The sequence below is a fragment of the Pteropus vampyrus genome, unplaced genomic scaffold, assembly GCF_000151845.1.
Source record: "Pteropus vampyrus isolate Shadow unplaced genomic scaffold, Pvam_2.0 Scaffold151, whole genome shotgun sequence".
Classification (NCBI taxonomy): domain Eukaryota; kingdom Metazoa; phylum Chordata; class Mammalia; order Chiroptera; family Pteropodidae; genus Pteropus; species Pteropus vampyrus.
Window position 1 is genome coordinate 3579171 of NW_011888932.1, and position 26981 is coordinate 3606151.

The following is a 26981-nucleotide window of genomic DNA, read 5'->3' on the forward strand; positions in this document are numbered from 1 at the left end:
CTGGGCACTCCATCGACACCTCCTGAGCGAAGGACGAACGGCTAAAGCATTTACCTGTAGAGCTGCCTGGCGCTAAGCGCTTCCCCGGCTAGCTCATCACACTGGCACCCACGCCTGGGCCGGGCCGCGCCCAGACGGGCGCCGCCAGAGCAGCTGTCCCCACCTCCCCTCTTCCCTCCCTTGCTTTCCTCCCCTTCCCCCCTCCCCGGCCGCAAGCTCCTCCCCCGGCGGCCGCGTCTACCCCGGCGACTGCCCGGCACCTGGCAGACGCGCGGCGGCGGGGGAGGCAGGAGGCGACCCTCGGGCGGCGGCGGGGGAGGGGCGCGGGCGCACAGATGGGAGCAACTGAGAAGGGCGGCAAGAAGAGCCGGAGGCTGTTTTCTTCTCTGCGGCCGTGGAAGGCCACCCGGCGGCTGTGGAGGACGCGCTCGGCTTCCAAGGCAGCTCAGGGTGAGTGTGGGCGCGGCCAGGGGACCTGTTACTGCGCGCGGCCGGCGCCGGCCTCCGACTGCGGCATCTCGGGCCGAGTTCTCCGGCCAAGGGACCCGCGGGCGGGGGTGGCGCGGCCTGGAGGTCCCGCCCGGCTTGGGCGACCCTGCACCCTGACTCTTGTCCGCGGGAGCAAAACCAGCCCCAGAGCTTCCCTGGGGTCGCTCCTCCAAACGCAGGGGCCAGTCTCGGCACAATCCCCTCTTTTTCCACCCCTCGGGCCTCATAAGCATCTCCCGTTGGCCTTGGTGGTTGCTGCTTTATTTCCCCGCAAAAGTCCCTGTCTGTTCGTTTGGCTGTGGACAGAAGGAGTCCAGGGTTCCTTGGGGATACAGTCTTATTCAGGTTTGCATTCTCCTCCCCAACACCTGGCAGGCACCTGCAATGCAGTACCCATTAGGGAAATGAATCGGAACCCATTGCTACCTCCCCATCGGACCCTCCCCCTTTCCAACCTGTTCAGGGTGGTTCCCTGTTAGCCGGAAACTATTTCCCAAATACTTTCCCACCCTGCCCTCACCAGGGCCTTAACTAACATTTATTCTGACACTGACTCACTTCATTCATTCATTCTACAATTTTTATCCAGCCCTCCTGTGTGCCAGGGCTTGGAGTGAACAAGATAGTCATGGAACTACTTCTAGAGGAAGAAAGAAACTTTACACACATAAAAGAGGTAAAAAATCCCCATTAGAAATTGCTATGTGTACTTAGAAGGAATCAGTCTGCTGGGAGAGGACAAAAGACAGGGGGGCCCTAGTTTACACGGCAAGTGAACAGAGAAGAGCTCTCTGAGGCCACATAATGTAATGAGACCTGAGGTCTGATTAGGAGTTACTCCAGCATGGAGCCGGGAGAGCATTCCTGCCAGAGGGAGTAACAAGTGGACAGGTTTCCAGTGTGGCTGAGCTTAGCACGGGGAAAGTAAGAGAAGCAGGGCCTCAGTGAAGGTCTGGGTAGGCCATGGTGAGGAGTTTGGATTTTATTCTCAGTGGGCTGGGAAGCCATTAAAGTGTTCTGAGCCGGGACATGACATGATCTGCTGGCTCACTGCCTTCTCTCTATCTGCAATGGTCATGCCTTCATCTCTCAGCCGGGCCAGTTCCTACCCATCCATCAAGACTAGTACAAATGTCATCGCTGCCGTGAAGCCTTTCCTGGAGTTCCTGCCACCTGTAACCTCTCTTTTAGTATCTTAGCATTCAGAGGGTATTTGTTGCTGTTCACCTGGTATTATAGATTCCACATGGGCAGGTTCTCATCTGCGTCATTTTTGCATCTCCACTACGCTAAGTCAGGGTTTGGAACTTTCTAGATACCTGTTTGTGTGTGTGTCTCTGTGTGTGTGTGTCTCTGTGTGTGTGTGTGTGTGTCTGTCTGTGCGTCCTATCTTGTCCTTTCATCTGTTTCCATCATCTGAGGAGTCTTCTTCTGAGAATCTGACAGTCCTTGATTTCTAAAATGGCCGACCTGCTCCAGGACAGAAGCTAGATTCACTAGGGCCCTGCCGTTGATATAGTCGTTACTCTCCCACCCCAGGGACATTTTGAAGATTAAATGAATTAGCGAGTTAGTAATTGTACAGTGCTGGCACATAGTAAGCATTCCAAAAATCAATTTGACAAAGAGCAGCAATAATTATTTTTCGAATATTTGTTTATTGCATTAGAAACAAGCTTTCCTATTGTTGGTAGTTAGGGAGACTCTGTCTCGGCATTGTCCTCTTGTTGGCTTTCCAAGGATATGTGATTACTTTTTGTCAATGCACCAATTAAATTCCTTCCCCACCGGCATCAAGAACTGTTGCTAAAACTTAGTAGGGCCGAAGGCTGACCATCCTGTTTCTTTAGCTTGCTTAAACAGTTGAATAGGTTGGGAATTGCAACAAATATTCCTTGAGTGATAATTACATGTCTAGTGTAATCCCAGATGTTGTGTGAATGTTTACAAAAGAAGAATAAATGGATATTGCACTGTATTAAATTGAGTTAGACTAAGTTTCCTAATTTTATAGTTTTTAAAACCAGTTCTGTATTGCATACATAGCCATCCTCTCCTCTCTTCTTCTCTGCTTCTCTCCTAGAGTTCATCCATTGCCATGCCACACCTCTCTCTTTTCTTAGGATCTTGGCTGCCCACTACATTTCTCTACTTCCCCTGTACAACCTGGGGATAAAGTCATCATAATATCTTATGTTACATGATATTTTACGGTTTACAGAATAAGTCGACTACAAGATCATGTTTAGATCTTGACAGCACCCTTGGAAAGGAGGGAGGGAAGATGGTATTTATTTTCCCCATTTACAGATAAGGAAGATGAAGCACGAGACAGTGACTTGCAGGAGGTCGTATGACTGGTGAGTGGCAGACTCAGGCCTGAGTACCCATACAGCACCCTTTCTGCCAGGTCTCACTGCACAAAATAGACATGTTCCAGTATCTACTCATGGAGGGGAGAAGTAAAATTAATAAATGTCATGCAATGGAAGAAATCCATATTCCAATTTTATTGCTTTTTAAAAAAGGTAGCCTGAACTTCTCATGAGGATGTCAACATCACTTTGGTCATCTAGAAGCATATGCTTTGGTGTCAGACAGACTATGATTTGAATCTGCCACTAATAAGTGACACACTAATAAGCTGTGTGATCTTTATCAGGGTGCTAAATCTTTCTAAAGCTTATTTATATAGTATATGTAAAATAAAGATAATTTCTATGTCATAATGTTACTGTGACAATTAAATGAATTAATATATATAAAATGCCTGGTATGTAGTGGCTCATAAGGTGGTGGTTGTTACTTTTATTAATATTAGTCCAGATCTTCTACCATTTGATCACACCCCAAATATTATACCATGAGGGTGAAAGGTTCAGTGAATTATGGAAAACACCATGGCTAGAAGCTCCTGCAGGGCAGCCATCTCTTCTGGACCAACCAGAAAGCCTTCCACATCATCATCCTTCTTTTGCCCACCTTTTTCATTAGAAGGCTGCATAGCTTCTGGGGACTCCAGGCATCTTTTCAGCCTAACGCCGTGTCCTGAACATAGCAGACATTCAATAAATATGTTTGTAGTGAATGAATCCTTTAGGAGATACATATATCTCCAAAGAGAACGAGTCTGAAATTTATAGTCTGACCACCTGTTACTATAAGTATAGGATAAATACCTAGGAGGACAGTTATTGGGTTAAAAGGTATATGTTGCTAAGCTGACTTGAGTGTATTTGAGCTAATTTAGTTACCGCTAGTAATGTATGAGATTCCTGATTCCTTACTACCTTGCTAATACTCAGTATTGTCAGACTTTTTAATGTTTCCTAATTTGATGGGCGTGAAACAGTACTGCAGGGTTGTTTTATATTGAATTTTCTTGATAAATAATAAAGCTGAAGATTTTTCACGTGGATATCAGCCATGTGTGATCCTCCCTGAAATGCCTGTTCATGTCGTTTCTCATTTTTTTTAATTCGGTGGTTTATCTTTTTCTTATCCATTTGTAAGAGTTCTTTAAATATTCTGGATGCTAATCATTTGTTGGCTTATATGTCCAAACAACTTTTAAAAATATACATAACCGTGTAAGTGGTTCTAACCGGGAATATGAACAAGCTGTGCTCAGTGGAAATTAACCCCCACGTGCTTCCATCCTTTTTCAAGATCCATATTTTAGTTAGCTACCAAAGCCTTTAGGTTATAGAAAAGGGAGCGAACAGCCAATGGACACATTTTGTGAGCAGTAGTCCTTGACACAATGGTGGAAAACAGGTCCTGAGTTCCTCCCATTAGAAACGACTTCCTCCAAACCCTGTTGTGGTGCAAAGCCCTCACCGAGCTGTGATATTCCCTGAGAGGACACAGATTGGAATGACAGTCAGTCTCCATCAGCAGATAATGCTTTCCAGGAAAAGGCAGAACACTTGCCAGGTGATCTGTGGTTTCATCCCTTACTGCCATTTTCTAGCCATTTGCCCCTAAAAACAAATCACACTGAATAAAACTAATGATCACTACCCAAGGATATTGGAAAGATCAAATGAGATTATAAATATGAAAGACTATGTAAAATACAAGGTATATTTTCTAAGCTCTTGGAGTAACCGGCATTGCCAGAGTGGGAAAACCTTGTTGACCTACAACCTTTAGGTGCTATTCCTTCTCCTACTACCTGTTCTGCCTACAAGTACATGACTGTAGAGCAGTAGTTCTCCCAGTGTGGTCTCTGGACCAGCGACATCCTCACCCCCAGGAACTGGTTAGAAATGTAAAATTTTGGCCCTACCCGAGAGCTACCGAATCAGAAACTCTGGAGGTGGGGCCCAGCAACTTGTGTTTTAACAAGCCCTGCAGTAATTCTGACGTGTGCTCAAGTTTGAGACCCACTGGCCCAGTGGGATGTACAGGCTTTAAAGTCATCAGATGTGGGTTTTAAATCTTAACTCTCCCATTTGCCAGCTTCTGATGTGAGCAAGTTACTAGGCTTCTCTTGAGCTTCCAAGCTCTCATCCTTAAAAGGAACATGATAATCCTCTTTCTCCTGAGGTTGTTGTGAGAAGTGAATGACAAGAAGTACCCTAGCTTTGCTACTTTTTAGTTATGTGTCCTTTGGAAAGTCATCTCACTTCTTTCTGCTTTATTTTTCTTGTCTAAAAAGGTGGAATGGCACTGCTTACTGTGTGCCAGCCACTGTCCTAAACCTGTACATATTTTATTTAATTCTTACAATAATCGTGTTTTACAATCTCCATTTTACAAATGAGAAAACCAAGGTACAGAGAGGTTAAGTAACATTTCCAAATTTACACAGCTAGTAAGCTGGAATGCAAACCTAGGCAGTATGCTGTGAAAATCCTTGCTTTAAAGAATAAATAATGAATTCTCAATGTACAATGATGAGGACAAAAAGATTGTGTGGCACATAGTAGGCATTTCATATGTTAATTCTCTTTCACTTGCCTGTGGCCTGGCTTCATGAGAGCCTTCTCAGCTTTTCTTAGAGTTGTGCTGCCTTCTTCTGTGGTGACCCTAATCACAAATCTCTACCCCCACCTCCCCCAGTAGGCAGTGTTTTTCTCTCTATCTCACATCTTTTACGGCCACTTAGATGCTCTGAGCAAACCAAACAGAGGCTTGGCTGGGTGGAGGAAGACCCGATGTGGTGGTTCAGGTGACGTTACCCTCTGTCACCCCACCCTGACATGTTTTGGGAATGGAGGACTAAGCTAGAAGACGTTCCAGGCAAGTGGTTGAAAGGTCATTAGTCTGCCTAATTTGAGACATAGCCTTCTAGTTTATTTTGTTCTCAAATTTCCAAGGGAATGTATAAACTTTCCCCCGCCCCGCTGATTTTCATCAGAGTAAAATTTACAGCTGGGAAGTTTAACCCACTATTACAGCAGTTTTTTCCTTTCATTTTTGTTTTGTTGGACAATAAAAAGCCTTATTGTTTTTCAGTTTAGGGTCCCACTCATTGTTCTTGAAAATTCTCTTTGGTTTTGCTCTCAAAATGGCCTCTCTTACTGGGCATGACTCACCAGTCTAGTGACTCAGAAGTGGCATCTAACAAGACAAGGACTGTGCAGAGCTGTGAAGGGACTTGGTTGTCAGTGGAGCCTGCCTGAAGCCTTCTGTAAGCCCAGTTATTAAGATGGAGCATCATTTCTGTTAGTGCATGTTTATAATGTTCCTTGGTACAAGTTTATTTGAAGTGTGGGGTATGCCAGAGACACTGCTTTGTTCTGGAAAGCTCCAGTGCTTGAGTCCATCCTTGTCCTTCAGGTAGGTGTGGCCTTAAGGTTTACTGTGGGGCAAGACAAAGCTGCTGAAAATTCACCTGACCTTGCTTGAAGTGGCCACAGAATCAGGAGGTCTAAGGCTTCTATAAATATTTGTCAGGAGGAAAAGTAAAGGCTCTTTTTATTTGAAGAGGTCTTCAAACTTATTTCTACTTAATTTTAAAAATAAACTATCAATTGAGGGTGGAGAGAGAGATGAACAGATATGCAGTAAAGCAAATAGAGCAGAATGTACTTGAAAATGGAGTTCATCATGCAGTTCTTCCAACTTTCTTGTTTGTAATTTGCAATGTTAGGTAAAATGCAGTTACCCTTAGAAATGATCACACTCTCAAATAAAAATTACTTCCTTTTTAATGTAATTGGCAACCTTTCTCCCATTTCCTCACTCCTCCCATTCTTACAGTCTTTTGCCCTGGGATTCTACTTGATTAAAAAGGGCCTGGAGCAAGGCTGGTAGGGAGTGAGTTACTTCTTTATACTAAGGGCTTTATATTATTCCTGATGTGGAATTCTCACAATAGCCCTACAGGCTAGTTAGTATTTTCTGCATTTTATGAGGAAACTGAGGCACAGAGGGGTAAACTTGACCTAGATCACACGGTACTAATATTAGTCTTATGACATTTATGGAGCCCTTTATGTATCAGGCTGTGTGCTGTGTACTTTACATGCAGTAACTTGTTTGCACCTCACCCAACCCTAGGAGGTAGGTACGCTTATTATTTTCATCTAACAGGTCAGGAAATGGAGACTTAGTGAAGTGCAAGAACCTGTCTCAACTTATTCTAAGGGCCAGTAAATGGCAGAGCCCATGTTTGAACGCAGTCTCTCCTGCTTCAGAGTGCCTGCCCCACCGTGCAGGCCCAGGCCTTGGCATTCCTCTGCCTAATTCAGCAAATCAGTGTACCTTGTGGAACCCGCTTGCCCTGAGACCATAGCTCTTCCAGGACAGAAAATGTTTTGTTCAGCTCTGTGCCATTCCCAGTGTTCAGAGCAACGTGTGGCACGATGAATATTTATTGAATGAAAGAGTGCATGAATGGTGGAGTCTCACCGCAGCCTCTTCCCTCAGCCTCTAAAGGTGCTCCTACAAGCCCATTTTGGCTCTCCTGGATTTGGTCCTTTGAAATAGAGATGCCTGTTTCTTTGATGTGATTTATGGCCCAACATGGCTCATTTGGTAGCCAGCGAGGAGTTCTAATGAAGGCGGATTTCCCTCATTGGTCTCGCGTTGTCAAAGAAGAGCAGAGAGGAATTACCCACTGCCAAGGAAAGATGGGAGCAAAAACCAAATATTTAAAATTTCTTTAAATTGCGGCAGCTAGAAGTCAACTCCAGGACCCCTAGTGGCCATGACAGCTTTTACTCTATAGCTGTTTTTGACTCTTGGGCTCTTGAGCCGGTGAACGCTGACTAGCAATTAGTTCTCTTAAATGTGCCCAAGCATGTTGATAATTGTACTTTACATTTATATAGTGCTTAGTTTACAAAGCACTACATCTGTTCTCCTTTTGATCTTCTGAATAGCCCAGTACATGTACAAGGCAGATATGATTAGCTCCACTTTACAGATGAGGAAGCTGGTGCCAGGGAGGCTAAGTCACCTGCTCTACACCAGTCAATAGTGATAGTGATAGGTCTTCGATCCTCTTGTCTCAACTTCTACTCCAGCAAATTTTCCATGTCAATATTATATTTAACCCAGCAATTTCTGGGAATGAGAGCAATAGGTAGGTGTATTTATTTTTGTTGCTCCTCTCCCAATTTGGTGAAGTCCTGGATTGGGTCAGTTAATCTTTTTGGATATCAGTTTAGCAATCTGTATAATGGGGGAAGAAACACCACCCATCAATGAGTACACCTGGAACAGCGGAGATTGTGAGGGTTCAAGACTTAAAAAACAACTTCAGAGTGAAGATGTTTGGAAAGGACTGTAGTGATCCTGGCCAATTTTCTGTAAAAAAAGTTAAAAATCACCTCCCTTGGCTACACTATCTATAATGACACCTCTGTTGCCTCATAAACATGCTTTATTTTTCTTCACATCATTCATTGACATTTACTATGTGTTTATATTTGTTGATTGTCTGTCTGAATCCTCCTACTGGAATGTAATAGCCGAGGACAGGGACTTGGTCTGTTTTCTGCACTCCTGAATCCTTAACAAGTATGGCACAAATATCATATGAGGGAGGTAGGGAGGAATCTGAGTCATGTAATGATTGAAAGTAAACTTGAATTGGATGATTGAAAGATTTACTCAAATCTTCCATGTCCTCTCAGAAATGGTTTCCTCATACCCATTTCTGACTCAGCCATTCAGTGGCTTAAAACCAATCACTAAAGCCTCCTTGAGTATTGACTTACCCCTGGATGAAATGGGTTCAGTAAACTGTGTCCATGCAGCAATCACAGGTCATTGTATTGTTCTGTATGCCTCTGTATTGTCCGGGGGGAGTTCGAGAACTGAGGCTAGTCCCCTTCACTGTTGTGTCTCCAGTTCTTAGCATAGAGCCTGGGCCACAGGGATGTAAAAGAAATGTTTGAATGAATGAATGAATGAATGAATGAATATGTACGAGGAAACAAAGCACAGGGGTCTTAATCCTCCTCCAAAGTTAAGGTCTCCATTTGAAAATAAGCCTGGGGCATGGTACAGACATTCCCCTTTCAACTTGAACCAAATCTCTCCAGAGACAAGGAGATGCAAAACAGTTGGTTCCCTAACCTAAGGGAAGGAAAGGCATGTCTAAGCTCCAGATCCAGTTCCATGCCATGTTTTGGAATTTGTGTTTACGTCTGCCTTCATCCTATCCTTTCCGCTCCAGCATAAGCAAAATTATAACCCCGCACACTGACTTGCATGCAATTATCAGAGCCCCGGTGCACCTCCGTTGAGGGACTTCGCCCCCTGAGACCGCAGACTGACTGTGAATGACAAATCCGAAGTCAGGGTTGCAGAATCAGCCAGACTTTCCTGCTCATTTGCAGCAGAGGGAGGAAGGAGAGAATGAAAGATTCTGAAAATAAAGGTAAGGGGCCGACTGCAGAGGGGAGGCTGAAAGAGTCTAGGGATGAGATGGCACTCCGCGGACATATTTACTTTATGTTAATGACTGATTTAGGATTATTGTGCACATATTGTTTAAAAATTCTAGTTATGTAATAGACATGACTTTTAAAATGTTTGGCACGGTTTCCAAATACTGTATCATTCAACTTTCCATTTTTGTGCTACTAAATATAACCATATTTTTGTTTTCTTCATTTAATCTTGGCTGAGTAACACATATTTCCATTTCAGATTTCCTTATGATAGCTACCAGGATTTTGGTAATCTTATGTTAGGAATGTTCACAGTAGTTTAATACGTAGGTTTTCAGTGCATTATTGGAATTGAAATATCTGATATACTTCAGACTTACACAGTTTATGTTCTCAAGAACAGCGCTGACTAAAAAAAAAAGAAGAAAAAGAAAAGCGTTGACTGAGAATCCCTTAATGAACATTAATCTTTTCAGGAAGACTCAGTGGGGAGCCGTCACTGACCTTCAGAACGGTTTATCTTGCAGAGAGAGATTCGGATGCAAACTCCTTCCATTCCGTCAGCCTCCACCCCCTAGATCCCTGATACATCAACACCCCCCCGCCCCATCACTGTAATTCCGTTGGAGGTATGTTGGAGGAGCGAAACAGATTTAAATGAAAACTCAGGAAAGGAAAGGGCTCACTGAAGACGAGTCAACCACATTTTTAAGTTCAACCACAAGGATTCTGGAGGATTCTGGGGTTTTCAATTCGGAGGCTCCTTAACATTTTTCTGCCGCAGTTGGGGGAGGAGCGATAGACCCCAAGGTCTCGGGAGGCTACACGTGTTCCCAGATCCTGTTTCCAGTAGGGAGCCCTTCATTCCTGCCGCGTTGGTCCAGCGCCTGGTCTGGGGCTGCAGGCAGGCTTGAGTAGAGGGGGCAGCCTCCTGGGGAAAGCTCGGGGCGGCCGCCTGGGCAGAGGACGCCATCTCCGCGCCTCGGTGCCTCGCCGCTGCTTCCTGAGCGCTAATTTTAGTGTTTGCATGACCCCTCCCCCCTTTCCCCGCGCGCTTTCCTGGTTCTCGCCCTGGAGCCACTGCGCATCAGTTTGCACCCCACCCGGTATTCCCTGGGCGCTTTGCGTTAGGGAGGGCCCAGCACTTTGCCCTAGGGAGGGCCCAGCACTTTGCCCTTGGGCACCAGGGCTTGGGTTGCGCAGGTGAAGGCCGGCACGCAGCGCGCGACCAGGTTGCTCGCGCCCGAGTTAAGTTGTTTGAGTGATCTGTGCAACAACACAGGCCTCAAGCCGCCTCTTATCTGTGCGCAGGGCCGCTTGCTGGGCGTTCTCCAGACCAGTCCCCAGCTGCTCTAGCTTTTTATAGGATTCCCACCTAGTGATGGGCAATGATGTTTATTTCACATTAAAGAAAACAACAAAACCAAATAAACCACCCATCCTGATGCCAGCGGGGAGACTGAGATATCCACCTACCAAGCTGTTTGTAATGAAGGCTCTGAAGCCACCCCACTGTCTATAATTGAGGCCTTACAAGGGGCCAGGGTAGCTGGGGGTTAGTAGTAATAACATCTAATAGGTTCTGGACCATTCATATCCACGTATTAATCTATGTGGTTTTGATGTGTAATTTTAATTAAGCAGCCTTAGCAGAAAAGAAGACAGCTGTGCATAGGCATGGTAAGGGGAGAGAGGGCTTGGCCTATCCTCGGCTGTTTTTAAGCCAGCCTCTCATGGATAAATAAAACCTGTGTGTGTAATCAAAGTATTTTAAACGAAGGTAAGGAGAATGTTGGCTTCTCCTGTGTTGTTTTCAGGAACAACACAGGAATAAAAGGTTTTTGGAAAGAAAAATTTTGCTTATATGCTATGTCATTCTAGACCCAGGGCATGATTTTGAAAAAGTTAAAAGTGCCTGAATTGTAGGCTCAGGTTAAGGTTAATATTCACTGTGGTTTGAAATTGAAACATTCTCAATTTCTCAGTGTATCAGTATGTTTTAAGCTTCAAATCCCCAGCTGCTTTTTTGAGATGAGTTGGTATTTAGAATTATTTCACTTTGTTTTGGAAAAAGCCTTTGGTTGGGAGTCAGAGTAGTTAGGTTCTGGCTTGTTCTGCCACAAACTTCTTAGTGACTTATGACTTTATATCTTTAGATCTGTTTCCTTATCTCAAATATGGAGAAATGTTAGACTAGATCACTGTTCTTCAGATTGTAGGTGGTAAGAAAACCGTTTAGTGAATCTCAAGAAATATTTAGGAAGATGAAATTGAATAGGAAATGTCAGAAACCATTGCATGTGGTAAGGGTAAATATTGCTGCTTGAAACATGTTTTAGTTATTTCTTTTTGTATGTAGTTATGGGCTGTATTGATGTCAAGTTCTATTTCTCACTATAAATCTCAGTCAAAAGAGTTTGAGAAACACTGAAATAATTGCTTCATTAATTTGGTTTTCAACAAGTCTGTGAAATGCAGTTTTATATGTATGGCCATTTTTGTTTTTACGTGAGGAGTATATCAGTAGTTTTCCTCAAATTTCAAAGGGGTCTAAGCCCCCAGACAAGTTACAAATTATTGTTTTCTTCCGAGCCCCTTCCAAGTTAATCTTTTTAGAGATTAGAGAATCCTTTCAGGGCTGGGAAGTGGGTAAGTGTTGACAGAGACGAGCTGAGTGTACTACTGTGTGAGGTGGGGGTGCATGTGTGCATGTTGAGGATAAGGGGTGACCATGGTAACCAGACCATGAGAGCTATTTGTAGGTTCCAAAAGACCAGTTGGTGACCTGAATATGAAACATAAATATACTAAAAATTAGAGTCTTTGTGCTGGAAAGTACTACAGAAAAACTATTAAAATGTTGTGACTTGTTCAGAAGTCAACTCTCCTTGCAAAGACTTAAAAAAGAGAGTCAGTTGAAATGTAGAGAGGTTTACAGGGGCAGATAAATACCCAGGATGTTGGTAGGAGAAACTGAATTTTTATAAGCTACCAACACATGACTGGTGTTCAGTAAATGTTGAATTTATGTGGTTTAATAAATGTCTTTCTTTATTTTCCCTGTTTTTGTTACATGTTGTCTTAAGATCGTCTGATGAGGCTTTGTATAACATTTACCCAAGATATTTCAAAATGCTTTGCAAGGCAGAAAAAAAAAATTATGTATGAGACCACTAAGAAGAAAATAGTTGAATGAGTTATTAAGTAGGTATTGGTAAATATGACAGCTAATTATAATACTAACAACCATAGCTCCTATTTAATGAACAACTAGTGTGTGAAAAGCTGTCTATAAGGGACTTTACATATTGTCACAACACCGTAAAGTAGGGGGTATTTTACATATTAAGAAATGGATTAAGAATTTTGTTCAGGAACACGTAGGTAATAAGTGGCAGAGCCAAGATTTAAACTCAGGTCATTTTACCTCCCAAACCATTCACTCACATGGTAGGTGAGGGCTTGAGAACAAGCATGGCAAAATTAAAGAGTTTTTAATAAAATGTTTAACATTTATTATTAGAATTAATTTATTTATTATAAAAGGGGAATGTGAACCTTAGAAAATGATAGCTTTTGACTAATTTTCTAGATTGTGTTTATTTGGAAAGTAGGCATTTTAACTCTTTGTTCAGCTCCAGATTTCTCTTTTATTTATTAAGTTCTCTGAGTATTTAATGCAACAAAGTTTAGAAGCAAAGATATGAAAGGAGAGGAGTGGAGAATTTGAAAATATAGGTGGATTCTTTTTTTCTATAAGAGTTCAGGGCAAAATAGTTTTCTTCAGTTTTTTCTGTTATTTTTCTATGTCTCAAAATAGCAAACATGACATTTTGTGAGCAAACGAAGTTATGGATAACATATTTTAATATGGTAAAACTAGGATTGGAACATTGTTCTATGCTAGTGGTGCCTGAAAGAATTTGATTTTTTTTAATCGAAATTTATTGCAGAATCTGATTGGGAGTTTGAATATCGTCAGATCGAGACTTTTAATATTAAAAAAGACTCTGGTGTTCATCCCCCAGTCTGTAACTCAAAATAAGTCTAAGAAAATCCAAAAATGTTGTGTTTTTTCTTAACCGTTGTGAATACTTTGACACTTTTGGAGAACTCAGATTCTTTCCAGGATTTTTGTTGTTGCTTCTTGCGACTGGGTGGATTGAGGCAATGATATTTTGGCTGAGGTGATCTGTAAATGGCTGAGTGATTTTTGGATTTCAGGCCTAGCATGTGATACAGCTGGGCTTACATTTTGGTATGCTAGTGGTTCTCAAATGGGCATAGTATTACTTCCCGCTGGACACACTGGAAATATGCTAGGGGCTCTAGAAGCACTCACTGGGCAGAGACCAGAAATGCTAGATGTACTGCAGTGTTCCAGACCATTCCGTCCCATAATGAATTATCCCATGGCTTGTGCAGCTGTGAAATGTTTTGCTGAAGAGGTGAGTGAGAACTCTCTATACTTTTCTGAGCCTGTAACATAAATTGGTTTTACATATACACTGAAATTTCCAGGATTAAAAATGTGGTGTCAATTGAGGAAAGATTGTACTTAATTTTGTTCAGAACATCACCTACCCACAGTGACAAAACTTGTATTTGAGACTCCATTCAGTACAGCACACCTGTCTCATTTAGTCTATGTACAGGTATATGTGTCTGACTACTTTATTATGACCTCTGATATAGTTTTGCTTTATCATTTATTTATTGAAATCCATATTGTTTTATTTTAATTAATTTTTCTTTCATTTCTCTTTTACTTATAGTTGGTATATTACATACCTATTTTTGTTTAATTTTGTATTAGGTAGATTATTTTATTTTTAATTTCATTTTAAGATACTAAACAGGGAATTACAAAATATGTTTTATATTTAAGTATATTTGTGTTGCTCAGAGTTTATAAAGTGACTTTAATTTGGCTTCCTTAATATTTTAAAAGAATTTAAGCCAACATTAAAACTTTTGGAATTTTTATATTCAACTCTATATTTCTGATTCTTTAAAAAATTAGAACCATCTACAACAATGAGATTGAGCTGAACATAAATTGCCCTCATTAAAGGAAGAAATACTGGGATGTAGAACTATAAATAATCTAAAAAAATGTCGTCACCGGTAATTATTTTTTTTATTGCTACTGTACCTGGCACTTAAAATTTTCATTTTCTAATTTTTCGATACTAGGATATAAAAATATAGTTGATTTTTATTTGTTGACCTTATTTCAATGACTTTGATAAATTCACTTATTGATTTTAATAGTTTTTAGATTTTAGGGAGCGGTTTACTGTGGAAGTAGTTGGTTTCCTGTGAATACTGACAATTTTATTTCTTCCTTTCAAATCCCTTGTCTTATTGCACTAAGCTCTTTCTCACAATGTTGAATAGAAGTGGTGACTGAGTATCCTTACCTTGATTCCTCATCTTAGGGGAAAAGCTATTGATCTTTCATCATTGAGTACAATATTTGATGTAAGACTTATATAGACTCTTCTTTTTTTTTTTTTTTTTTTTAATCAGAGTAAGGAAGTTCTATCCCTATTGTGCTGCTTTTATCATGGACAGGTGCTGAGTTTTACCAACTATTTATCTGTATTGTGATGATCCTTGATTGCTTTATTTTACTCTGTTAATATGATGAATTACATTGGTTTTTGAGTGTTAAACCAACCTTGCATTTCTAGAATAAACTCAGCTTAGTTATTATATGTTATCTTCTTTTTATATTGCTGCATTTGACTTGCTAATTTTTATTTTGAGGAATCTCTTTGTTTACAAAAGAGATTAACCTATAATTTTTTATTGTTGTGGTGCCTTTGCCCAGTTTTAACATCAAGGTTTTGCTGAACTTACAGAACAAGTTAGAAAATATTTCCACTTTTTCTATTCCCCGAAAGAGTTTTATAAGATTGGAATTATTCTTTAAATGTCTGGAAGAGTTAATTTGCTATAGAAAACATTTGAGCTTGGAAATTTTGTTGTGGGAAGTTTTGAAATATGGATTCATTTATTTTAATGGGAATGGATTTATTCCACTTTTCTATTTTTTGTGTTTTAGTAACTTGAGTTTTTTTTTTTTTTTAGGAATTTGTTTATTCATCTTAATTTGCAAATTTATTGTTATAAGTTTTTCTTTATATTCTCTTATGATCTTTTTAACGTATATACTTTATATGGTCTTCTTCCTATTTTTCATTCCTGATGTTGACATTTCTTTTTTATACTGGTAAATCTCAGTTTTTTGATGTATATTGCCAAGGTTTTATGAATTTTAGTAATCCTTTTAAATAGCTAGCTTTTTTGACTTGATTTTGTTTTGATTTTTTTATTATATATTTGTTTTCTATCTCTTGCGTTCCTACTTTTATCTTTATTATTTACTTTTATACTCTTTGGTTCTAATTTTCTAAAATTTTTTTAGTTTCTTGAAATGGAAGCTTATGTCTTTGATTTTTGGTTTTGTTTAACAAATATTTTCATTCAAGGCTATAAATTTTCCTCTAACCATAGCTTTAGCTGCATTCTGCAAGTTTTGTTTTGTCATATTCTTATTATCATTTAGTTTAAAATACTCTATAATTTCCGTTGTAATTATTTTTTGAACCATGGTGTCATATAGAAATGTACTTCTTAGTTTTTAAGCAGTTGGGGGGTTTCTAGTTATCTTTTTGCGATTGATTTCTAGCTTATTACTTTTATTATGGTTAGAGAACATATTTTAGATAATTTTAGTATTTTCCAAATATTATTTCTGCTCTGTTCCTGCCTTTCTGGGACTCTTTACGTTAGAACTTTTACCCTACCTCACATATTTACTTTATTTTCTGCACTTTTAGTCCTTTTTTCTGTTTCAGTTTGATTATTTTTTGCTTTCTTAGGGCTCATCAGCTCCCTTTGCTGTTCCTAATTTATTATTACACAATCTGTTAATTTCTTGATTTTGTTTTGTATTTTTCAGTTTTAGACTTTTCTTTTTTTGCTGCAGAAAGTTTATTGTTTCAATTTGGTCCTTAGAATTTTTGTTAGATTATATAAAAAAATAGATATTCCATCTTGTCAATTATTTCCGCAAATATATTAAGCATAGTCATTTTAAAGGCCATGTTTAATAATGCCAATGTGCGGGTCACTTGTCAGTTTATATTTTTGTTTTTCTTCTTGGTCCCCTTTCTTCTTGTGCCTGGCAGTCTTTCATTAAATGTCCAACACTGTGTATGAAGATGCTCTGGATGATGTCATCTCCCTTCTGAGAGTATTTACCTCACTTTTTGCCATCATAGAAAGTAGGTCACTAAAATCCAATCAAGCACTGTAATTTAGACCATTTTGCAGACTTTTAAGGTTTGGCTTGCTTCTGGGTTTCCCTAATCCTAGGCCCGGAGGAGTACTGACTGAGAGCCTGGCATGTTTTCCCTTGGCAGGTCCTAATGTCCAGTTTTTGTCTTCCTACAACTGTGAGTTTGCTGAAAACTCCACTCTGCAAAATGTTTATTTTTCTTCCTTATCGCCTTCTCCTTGGCTTCTGTGCCCCTTGTTCTGTGCAACTCTGTTAGCAATACTTCAAGGAGAAAGCACATGTCAGACTCACTTTTCTAAATCCCTCTAAGATGTACCTTTTCAGTTCTGAATTCCACTTTTTGTCTCTGCAGCCCCTTGAGTATTAAAAGTTCTGTCTCTTAGTGGCTGCCCTCTGCCTGGCTTCTCAACTTCTTGCTCCATGCCAAGAATTGTCAAACACTCTGTGGGGGGAAATGGGCTTTCAGGAAGATAGGCTTATATCCATGAGCCTCTCATCTCTCTAAGATCTGGCTTCTCAAATCCTGACAAATCAGTAGGTCTCCTAGTACTTCAAACAGATATTTTTGGATTCTATCTGGTTTTTCTAATTGCCCTCAGCAGAACTGTTAATTTGCTACAATCCACTGTCTCATAACTGACAGTTGGGTGAGACCTTGTGTGTGTGTGTGTGTGTGTGTGTGTGTGTGTGTGTGTGTATTTTAATGTGGACTGTGTTAAAAAATAAAAACAGAATAAAAAATCTAAGATACCAATGACATTTTAAACATCTTATGTAAATAATAAGGGGTGTATGTACAGTTGATTTCTAGTTACTGTTCTTTGCTTATTCAAAGCTTGCCAGTATCTTCTTTTCTCATATTTTCTCTGAAATGCTGGCAAATTTATGTTGCTTTGTTCCAGAGAATATGTATACTAAAAGACTTTTTCATTTTCCCGAGTCTGGCCTTTCATCCAAATGTTTAATACTTTTGTATTTTTTTATAATTTGGAATTGTCAACTCTCACCTCTCAAGTTTCTCATTCTAAAGTTTACAAAATATGAATGACTGAGTTACAAAATGTTCTAGAAAACTTGATACCATAGCTTTTACCCAACCTTTTACTATATATGAGTAGGTATTTTTTTCAACATCCTTCCAAGGATGCAGGATTATGTATTGTGCTTGCACCCATAGTTACACCCATGAGCTTTATGTCACTGTCCATGTCTTCAATTTCTGAAATGCAAGTTCAGTTCATTTATTCATACATCTCATATTTTTTGAGCGCTCATGCACTAGACTCTCTATCCTTATCGCATATATACTAGGATAGTTCTAGGAGTTAGGTCAGGGCAATAAATAGCTCTACTCAACTGTGACATAAGACTGAAGGGTGACCAGTTGATTGGTGCATTACCCAATTGTGGAAATACCCCACATTTTCTATTAAAATCAAACAAACAAACTAGGACCTATTTTTCAGTCTTTTTGGATGGATGTGTTTCCCTACTCCAGTGCTGGTAAGTAATGTTCTGTTACTTGATCTGGCTGCTGGTTTTTTTAGGTACATTCGGTATGTGAAAATTCATTGAGCTAACACATGATTTGGTCACTTTTCAGTATGTCTATTACATTTCATTGAAAATTTTAAAAAGAACTTAACATTTTATTGTTAAATACAAAAAGTGCCAAGGACAAAAAAGCTTGAGGACCACTGGTCAAGTTCAGCCTCCAAACCCTAAAATGATTAGGGATGAGGAAACTCATGAAGTTTGGAAAGGGGAAATTACTTGGAGGTTGGGAAAGTGTCTCATCTAATAGGGACTGGTGCTTCTGATTTATCTGTTTTTGTCTAACTTTTCTCACTGGTTGATTCAGAAATGGGATGAAGAAAAATCCAGCATGTACTAACTTTAGAGCTGGGTGACATTCTCAGAACCCCAAATGCATCTTGCATGAGTCATCACTTAACTCCCTACTCCTTTTCTGTCCTCTTCAACCTCTTCCATGGTCATTTAAAAACAGACACTTTTTTCTCATGTGAACTTGGAGGTGGTTATTTTATCACCTAAGAATCATTTGACTACATATGCTTAGAAAAAAAGGGGTGATTCGTGCCTGTGAAATCTAACAAGAGCCCAGCACAAGGTATGTTTATTTCTCCTTCTAAGCCATTTTTAGTTTGGTGCTACATAATTTAAATTTAGAATACTTTTTCCAAACTGGGGTGGGGGTGTTGGTGTAGAGATTGAACCCAGCTGTGACTCCTGCTGTTGTGAGTTAAACGGGAAAATCTGGAAATCAGTATTAAAAAGAGTGGGCTCCAATAAAAAGGGGCAGCAGGGGAGCGGCTTGCTTTAATTGGGGTGCGGTGGTGATGGTAAGGAGAAAGCGACAATGGGAGATACCTACTCCTTACCTCCTTCCTGCTCTACGGGACTTGGCCTACTGAAAATGTGGTGAGGGTATTTTATATGTATTTATATATAAATACATACACACATGCATACACAGATACACATGTACATGCATGTTCATGTACATGGATACATACATATATAGCTTAGCTTGGAATTGATAGTGTGTCATTAAGTCATCCTGGATTCGTTTTACTTCCTCAAGGGGTAGATTTTGAGTTCTCAACATTCTGTTCTTTCTGCCTGGAATAAATTTTCTCCTTCTCTGTGCCTGGCTCAGTTCTACTCTTTTTCAAATAGTAGCTTCCTCTGCAAGGCTTTCTCTGACTCCAAGTCCCCTCCCTATGTTCTGCTGAAGATACATCCCCAGAGCATCTTGTGTTTTCTCTTTCGTGTCACTTTCCATACTTTTAAGTACTAGGTTAAATTCTGGCATACCATAGGTCCTCAATACATACTATAAAATGGAGGGAGGAAAGAAAAAAAAGGAAAAAAAGAAAAGGAGGGAAGGAGAGAGGGAAAAAGGAGGAGAAGGGAAGGCAAGGGAGCCATATTTGTATTCCTCCTCTTAAATTTAACAAGGTGGACAAGTTTCCTAACTCTCTGAACCCCAGTTTCCTCATTTTCAAAATTGGAATAATAATACCCCACTCATAGGATTGTTGTGAGATTAGAAATAATACATAAAAAGTACCTAGCATAGTATCTGACACATAGTGGGTACTCAATACAATGTCATTAAAAAGTATGTATGTTCCCAAAACAGAATTATAGAAATTCAGAAAAGCACACAGAAAACTGTAAAAATCATCTATTATTCCATTCATTAAAGATAATTGCTGTTAAAATTTGAGTGTATCACCTTTCTGTGATATCTTTCTATATCTATATATGTTCTTTGTTGAAATAATTTTTTTTCGCTTAACCTGACTGCTGACTTTTCACATTTTTAATGTCTGCAAAATATTACTAAATTCATAATATTTCATAAGAATAACTGGCCCTTCGTTTATTAGAAGGAGATTTAGAAGCTGGTGTTTTTAATCATTCAGACTCTACTTTTAACAGGAAAATATATTTTTTATTTAGGAGGAAAATTGACATTCTAGGGTAAATAAATGATACAGTGGAGAGGGTAAAAATAGAATACTTTTTCTTATTTTTTCAAAAAAGGAAATTTCAGTAGATTGGAAGATTATTTTAGATTATAAAAAAATGAGGTAGCCAGGTAGAATGACAAACCTATTGTTTTAGAAGTTAGCAGGTCTGAAATTTTCCAACTTACAGTCCAGTCACTGACTCACCTTGAGTCGGTCATTTCACATTGTAACCAGGCCCATCACAAAGTTGATGCACAGGATACATTTATGGAAGAATTTAATAGATCCCTCATTCCCTGCAACTTAAGGGGATCAGCAACATGTGCCAAGTGAAACTATATTCTTCTCTCATACAACCAGAACCTAATTTTCATTTTATTAGTTAATGTAGTACTCTGCATTAGCCATTCGAATAGCAAAATTCCAACTCACATAGAACAGTGGTCATCTGTTTTTGTTTTTTCTGATCATTTACAGATTACTGCTTAGAACTGAAAAGTCTGTGGACCATCTCTTTCATCTTGTTTCATAAATGTAAAAAAACTACAACAGAAATGATGGAAGGAAGGTGCTGGTCTTGATATAACTCTAATGAGGCGATGCATATAAATTAAAAATCTTAGATATAGGAAGTAGGGGTGGACCGAAAAAAATGGTGTAGTTGATAGAGGCTCTGTTCATCCCTCTGGCGACCAAATCAAAGTTGTGACAGAAACAAGGAGCAGCGGCAAGGAAAAATTGCCTGCAATCTAGAGGAACAAGCCATACAACTAAGGAGAAATCCAAGAAAGCACCCTGCAACGGCAGAAGGTAGGACGGGGTGAGGATGCGGGGCTGCTGGTCTTGAGCGGCTGAGACAGAGACAGCGGCAGTGGCAGCAGCAAAAGCCTCTTAAAGGGGCCGCGTCTGCAACTGGATTTTTGCAGTGACGGACCTGTTTGCTCTGAGCACCAGTGCTGATTCGACTGTGCACAGGGGCACCAGGACTTACAAGGAGTGAAGGCTGAGGCAAGAGTCACTCTGTATAGAAGTGCTGACAGTGTCCATTGTTCCCTGTTGAGCCCTCCCTGTTTCCAGTGCATCAAACACGGTGCTGCCATAGCCGTGACATCATCAAACTGGATAACAGAGGTTGCTCTGCCCAGAGGATTCCCTGAAACCCCACCTCTCCCAGCTCTTGGCCCCATGCAAGCCACATCTAGGTACATCCTCAGCGAGTCAGAAACTCCTTGCTGAGCATCACCTAGACTCACACTGGAGGCAGCTGGCCTCGGTTTCTGGTGAGGCCTTTTGATGCAACTATAAGCACAGCATCTGTGGATTGCTTGCTGAATCTTAACAGGGGGCTCCGGAGGGGCAGATGCTTGGGATAAGTTTGGCCAGCAGCTGAACCCCTCTCAGTACTGTGCCACTGGACAGACACCTACTTCACAAATCCACACTAATAAGAGTGGGAGACTTAAGAGCTTTGCTTAGTACCTAGAAACAGACATGGAAAGGCAGCCAAAATGGGAAGACAAGCGGAAGCCATATGAGAGAACAGAACAGAGATCCAGATATAATGGAGTCAAGTAATCTAACAGATGCAGAGTTTAAAACACTGGTTATAAAGATGCTCAGTGAACTTTTGGGAAGTGTAGAGAACTTCAACAAAGAGATTAAAAAACATAAAAATGGAAATAGAAATTATAGAAGGGAACCAGTCTGAAATGAAGAACACATTATCTGAGATGAGAGGTATAGTTAATGGAATAGACAAAGGAATAAACAAAGTGAATAAAGAAAAGGATCAAATGCCCTATGTAGAGGATGGGAAAGCCAAGGACACACAAGCAGAATGGCAAGAGATAAGACACCAAGACTAAGAAAATAATTTAAAGAGCATATGGGACACTATTAAGGGTCCAAATATTCATTTGATCGATGTACCTGAAGAAAATCAAGATGTTGAACAGCTGTTTGAAGAAATAATGATGGAAAACTTCCCTGATAAAGGAAATGGACATAAAACTCCAGGAAGCTCAGAGAATTAAAAAAATCAGGGATCCAAAGAGGCCCACACCAAGACACATCATAATTAAAATGCCAAAGGTAAAATACAAAGAAAGACTATTAAAAGCAAAAAGAGAAAAACATAGTTACTTATAAGGAAAACCCATAAGACTGGCAGCTGATTTCTCAAAAGAAACTATGCAGGACAGAAGGGCTTGGCAAGAAATATTCGACAGGATGAAGACCCAGGATCTACAACCAAGGATACTTTATCCAGCAAAACTATAATTTAGAGTTGAAGGACAGATAAAGAGCTTCCCAAACAAAAATAAGCTAAAGGAATTTATCACCACCAAGCCAGTAATACAGGAAATGTTGGAGGGACTTCTTTAAGAAGAAAAAATACAAAAGACTCACTTCAGATTAAAAGAAACACACAGACTAAAAGGAAGGGGATGGAAAAAGATATTGCTCTGATGGACCTAGAAGGTATTTAAATCAGAGAAAAATAAACACTATATGATTTCACTTCTATGTGGAATCTAAGGAATAAAAAGAACAAACTAATCAAAAACAGACTCACAAATATAGTGGACGATTTAGTGGTGGATGGGGTGGGAGGTTGGAGAGCTGGGAGAATGGGGTGAAGTTTTAAAGAAGTACAAATTAGTAGCTAATGGATGGTCATGGGGATGGGGAGCACGGAATAGCGAATGCAGTTAGCATTAATACATTAGCTAGGTGGAGGGTCGGGGGAGAGAGGGAGCAGTTGGGGCAATTAGATGTTTAACCAATGTACTGTATACTTGAAACTAATTAAAATAAATTTAAAAATTTTAATAAATTTTACATTTAATAAATTTATAATTTTAATACATGAAAAAAGAAAGTAGGTTATTGATATATTTAAAAAACAAGTTGCTGCTGACTTGCCTTTTACTGCATGCTAACATTATGCTAAGTGCTTTGCATATTTTATCTCATTTAAAACTAGCAATAACCCTGAGAGGTAGGTATTAATATTCCCATTTTATTGATGAAGGCACTTAAGATCAGATTCAGGAAATAATCTACTTAAAGTCAGAGAGCTAGTAGGTGGTGGATCTATCATAGGTTTCTTTGACTCCACAACTTATGTTCTCTATGCTGCTTTGACTCTTTATATAAAAGTAGAAACTGCCACATAGTGAGAGTTAGTACCCAACTGAAATTATGTTTTGAAACATTATCTTTCAGGTATTCGTGTCTAATGTGAAAATGCCTAAATCAATGAGTGAATGGATGAATTTTTGAGTGAATGAAAGGTTGGGATAGAGTGTAAGTACCATATGTATTACAATGCTAGATACACTAGTGCACTTAAAATCATATATTTATAATGGAGATTTGCTGGCAAATGATCTTAAAAGAAATTAAAAGCTCTTTCAAAAAATTGCAGGTAAATGAGAGACTGCAATGTAAAAACATGGAGGAGATGATGAGCTTACATGGAAAATATTTAAAAATTGAGATTATAGGTCCATGAATCAGTGGAATAATGTGATACTGTTGTAGTTCATTTTGACATCACTATCTTACTTCCTTCTTTAAAGATCCTACCTCAGTAACTCTTGAGTAATGGTTACTTATGCCTGATTACAGTGTATTTTGTTTTATCTTTTTAGTTCTTTGGGGAATAGGCTTATTTTATTAAGCTTTAGAGTTTGGATGAAAAATAAGTATTTCCTCATGTGCCTGCCTGCTTTTGCACTGCCATTTTATCTCTTTTAAGAGATGAAGCACATCAGATGACTGCTGGGGGTTCTAGCATTCAGAACGTCAACATTTATTTTGATACCTCAGCCTAAAACTGTGCCTGGTGTTCCCCTGTCCACTGAGCCTCTTGATGCTCTCTCCACAGAATAAACCTAGTCTTCTAGTTGTCTGCTGGAGTCGGGAAAAGGCACTTGCCCAGCTGCATGAGGTGAGGGAGGGGAATCCACTAGGGTGTCTAACTGCCTTTGCCTCTTACTACATCACTCAGAGATTGGCAGGCTGTCAAATCCTAAGTCCTTAGGGGATTCTGTTTTGTAACTCAGTTTGCTAGCTTAGCTCTCAGTTTTCTTGATTCTGTTTTTATCATCCACAATTTGTTGCTAGTTTCCTCTGAGTTCATAATAAAGAGTTAAAAAGTTTGAAGGAGGCCTTTTGAGCCACTCTTCTCTTGTTCAGGCCTGCTTCCATGTCTGGAAGTGTATTCTCCCTTCTAATGAAGCTTTTCCAAAAGGAAAAAAAAAGAGTTTGAAGGAAAAGTCATGAGAAATTTATAACTAATGACAGCACTGGGAAAAGGCCAAATCGTCACTGTATAAAAGTAAGAACATTACACAAATAGGCATATTTAGAGTCTTCTCAGGAGATGAACTGGTAAATGTTGGTTTCAGAATTCTTTAATATAGATTTGTGAGTGTGATTATGCCCTGATAATATTACATTTTAAGCAGACTTTTAAATTAAGTATATGGGAAAGTACACACAACTTCTAAGTGTACAGGTTGATTAACTTTTATTAAGTTAGTACACTTGTGAAACTAGCATCTAAATCAAGTAATAAGACATTACTAGCAAGGCAGAAGCCCTCATCGTCTCATCCTTGCTGTAACACTAAACTAATCCAAGATTAATTTTGTTTGGTTTTGAATTTTGTGTAAATGGAATTATTCAGTATAGTACAAGCCTTTCTTCTAGTTTCTTTTGCCCTGTGCTATGTTTGTGTGGCAGTGGGAGTTTATTCATTCTCATTGCTATATAGTATTCCATCGAGTGAATAAACCACTTTTTTTTCATTTTCATTTTCACAGACATTTGAGTAATTTCCAGTTTCCGTATTTCACATAAAGCACTGCTATGAACATTTTCTTATGTGTCTTTTGGTGCACATGTGTACATATTTCTGCTGGTTATATACTGAGTGAAATTACTAGATCGTAGTAGATGTGTACATTGTGCTTTAGCAGATACTGCCAGTTTTACAAAGTGAGTGTACAGAGTTTTACTTCTGTCAGCTGTGTATGAGATGTCTAGTTGCTCCACATCTTTATCGATGTTTGATACTGTCAGTCTTTTAAATGTTACACGTTCTGCTTGGTGTGTAGTGATATATCACTGTGGTTTTAATTTGAATTTCCATGATGAATCTGAGATTAAACACCTTTCCAGGAGTTTATTAGCCATTTGTAGGTAGTTTTTTTATGAAAGGCCGGATTCACTTTTGCCAAATTTTCTATTGGGTTGTCTGCCTTTTTCTTATTGATTTGAAGATATTTAATTACATATTCTGAATATGAATCCTGTGGATATATGTATTCCCCCAATTTTTTTCAGTCTCTTAATGATGTCTTTTTATGATCAGAAATTCTTTAATATAGTACACTTTATTAATTTTTGCTTATAGTTATTACTTTTTGGATACGGTTTAAGAAATCTTTGCTTGCCCCAATGTCATAAGACATTGTTTTATGTTTTCTTATAAAAACTTTATTATTTTTAAGTGTATTGATTTTAAAAATATTAAATGCATTTAAATATTCACATGTCAGGCGTATCTAGTGAAAAACAGTTGAACACTAAATAAGTTTAAATAATGACTTTCTCACAACTCTTTACCTGGCAAGGCAAATTAGCATTCTCAACTTAATTTTTTCAACTATAAATGGGATAATAATAACTACTTCAAAGTATTGTGAGCATCATGTCTATTTAAATGTGAACTATTATTAAAAAATGAGCTATTATAAAAGACATTTTTGGAACAATCGGAGGTATTTGAATGTAAACTAGATGTTAGATGACATTAGGGAATTATTAACTTGTGGTTGTGTAGGAGAAGTTCATTTATTAGGACGTGCATGATGAAGAATTGAGAGGTAAATATGATGTTTCAATTCATTTTCAGTAAGTTCTGCAAAAAAGGAAAAAACCTCAACTATTTAGATAAAGCAAAGTGGTAAAATGTTCTCAATTGTTGACTCTAGGTATTAGATATATGGTTATTTATTGTATGAAATTCTTTCAACTTTTTGGCATGTTTGAAACTTTCATAAAATGTTCAGGGAAAAGTTGGCTGTTAATGAAGTTAAAGTATTCATTTATTTAACATTTTCTCTAAAGCTAAAGGTACATGAAGACATCATTAAATGGATTTTGAGCAACTTGGCTTACTCTCTCTGGGGAAGGAGATGAAAGTAAATTAAGAATAAAAAGTCAACTATAGCATTGCATGCTTGAGTAGTATAAAGCTGAACTATTTCCATAAAATACAGACATTATTGGGAATATAAAGGAAGAGAAGGTAAAGAAGGGATCTGGAATGTCCTGAGTGCCCATTAAGCTACTCTGCAGCATGCTGTAAATATCATCACCTTTGATTTCAGAAGCAACTCTACAAGGTAGGCAATACTAGAAAAGTTCAATATGTTTTGTATAACTTGGCTAACACAGTTACTGGATGGTGGAGCCGGGATTTGAACTCAAATCTGTGTTTTGTCTTTCTCCTTTCTCTCTCCCTTTCTTATTTGCAAATGAGATTTGATTTTTTTGTTTTTTGTTTTTTTAAATTAATTTCATGCTTTTCATAGAAGAATCTCTGGAAAACATATATGTATCCATTAGGTTTGCTGCATAACAAATTACCCCAAAACTTAGTGACTTAAAATAATATACGTTTATTCAGCTCAAAATTCTGCAGGTCAGTACGTGGGCTCAGCTAGGCAGTTCTTCTGCTCTGGGCCAACATCTGCTGTTGTCAGTGAGCCTCAGTCGCATGTCTGGGATGACTGGGTCAGCTCCTCCATGTGGTCT

The 26981-nt window shown here is 39.0% G+C and overlaps 1 protein-coding gene across 1 annotated transcript in view; it reads left to right on the forward strand.

Moving 5' to 3' along the window:
* The first annotated feature begins 238 nt into the window (after nucleotides 1-238).
* Nucleotides 239-26981, forward strand: part of DNAJC6 (DnaJ heat shock protein family (Hsp40) member C6) — a 129390-nt gene continuing 102647 nt past the window's right edge. The window contains exon 1 of the mRNA XM_023536230.1: nucleotides 239-450. Coding sequence (XP_023391998.1) covers nucleotides 336-450 — 115 coding nt within the window. The 5' untranslated portion in view covers nucleotides 239-335. The remainder of the gene's footprint in view (nucleotides 451-26981) is intronic.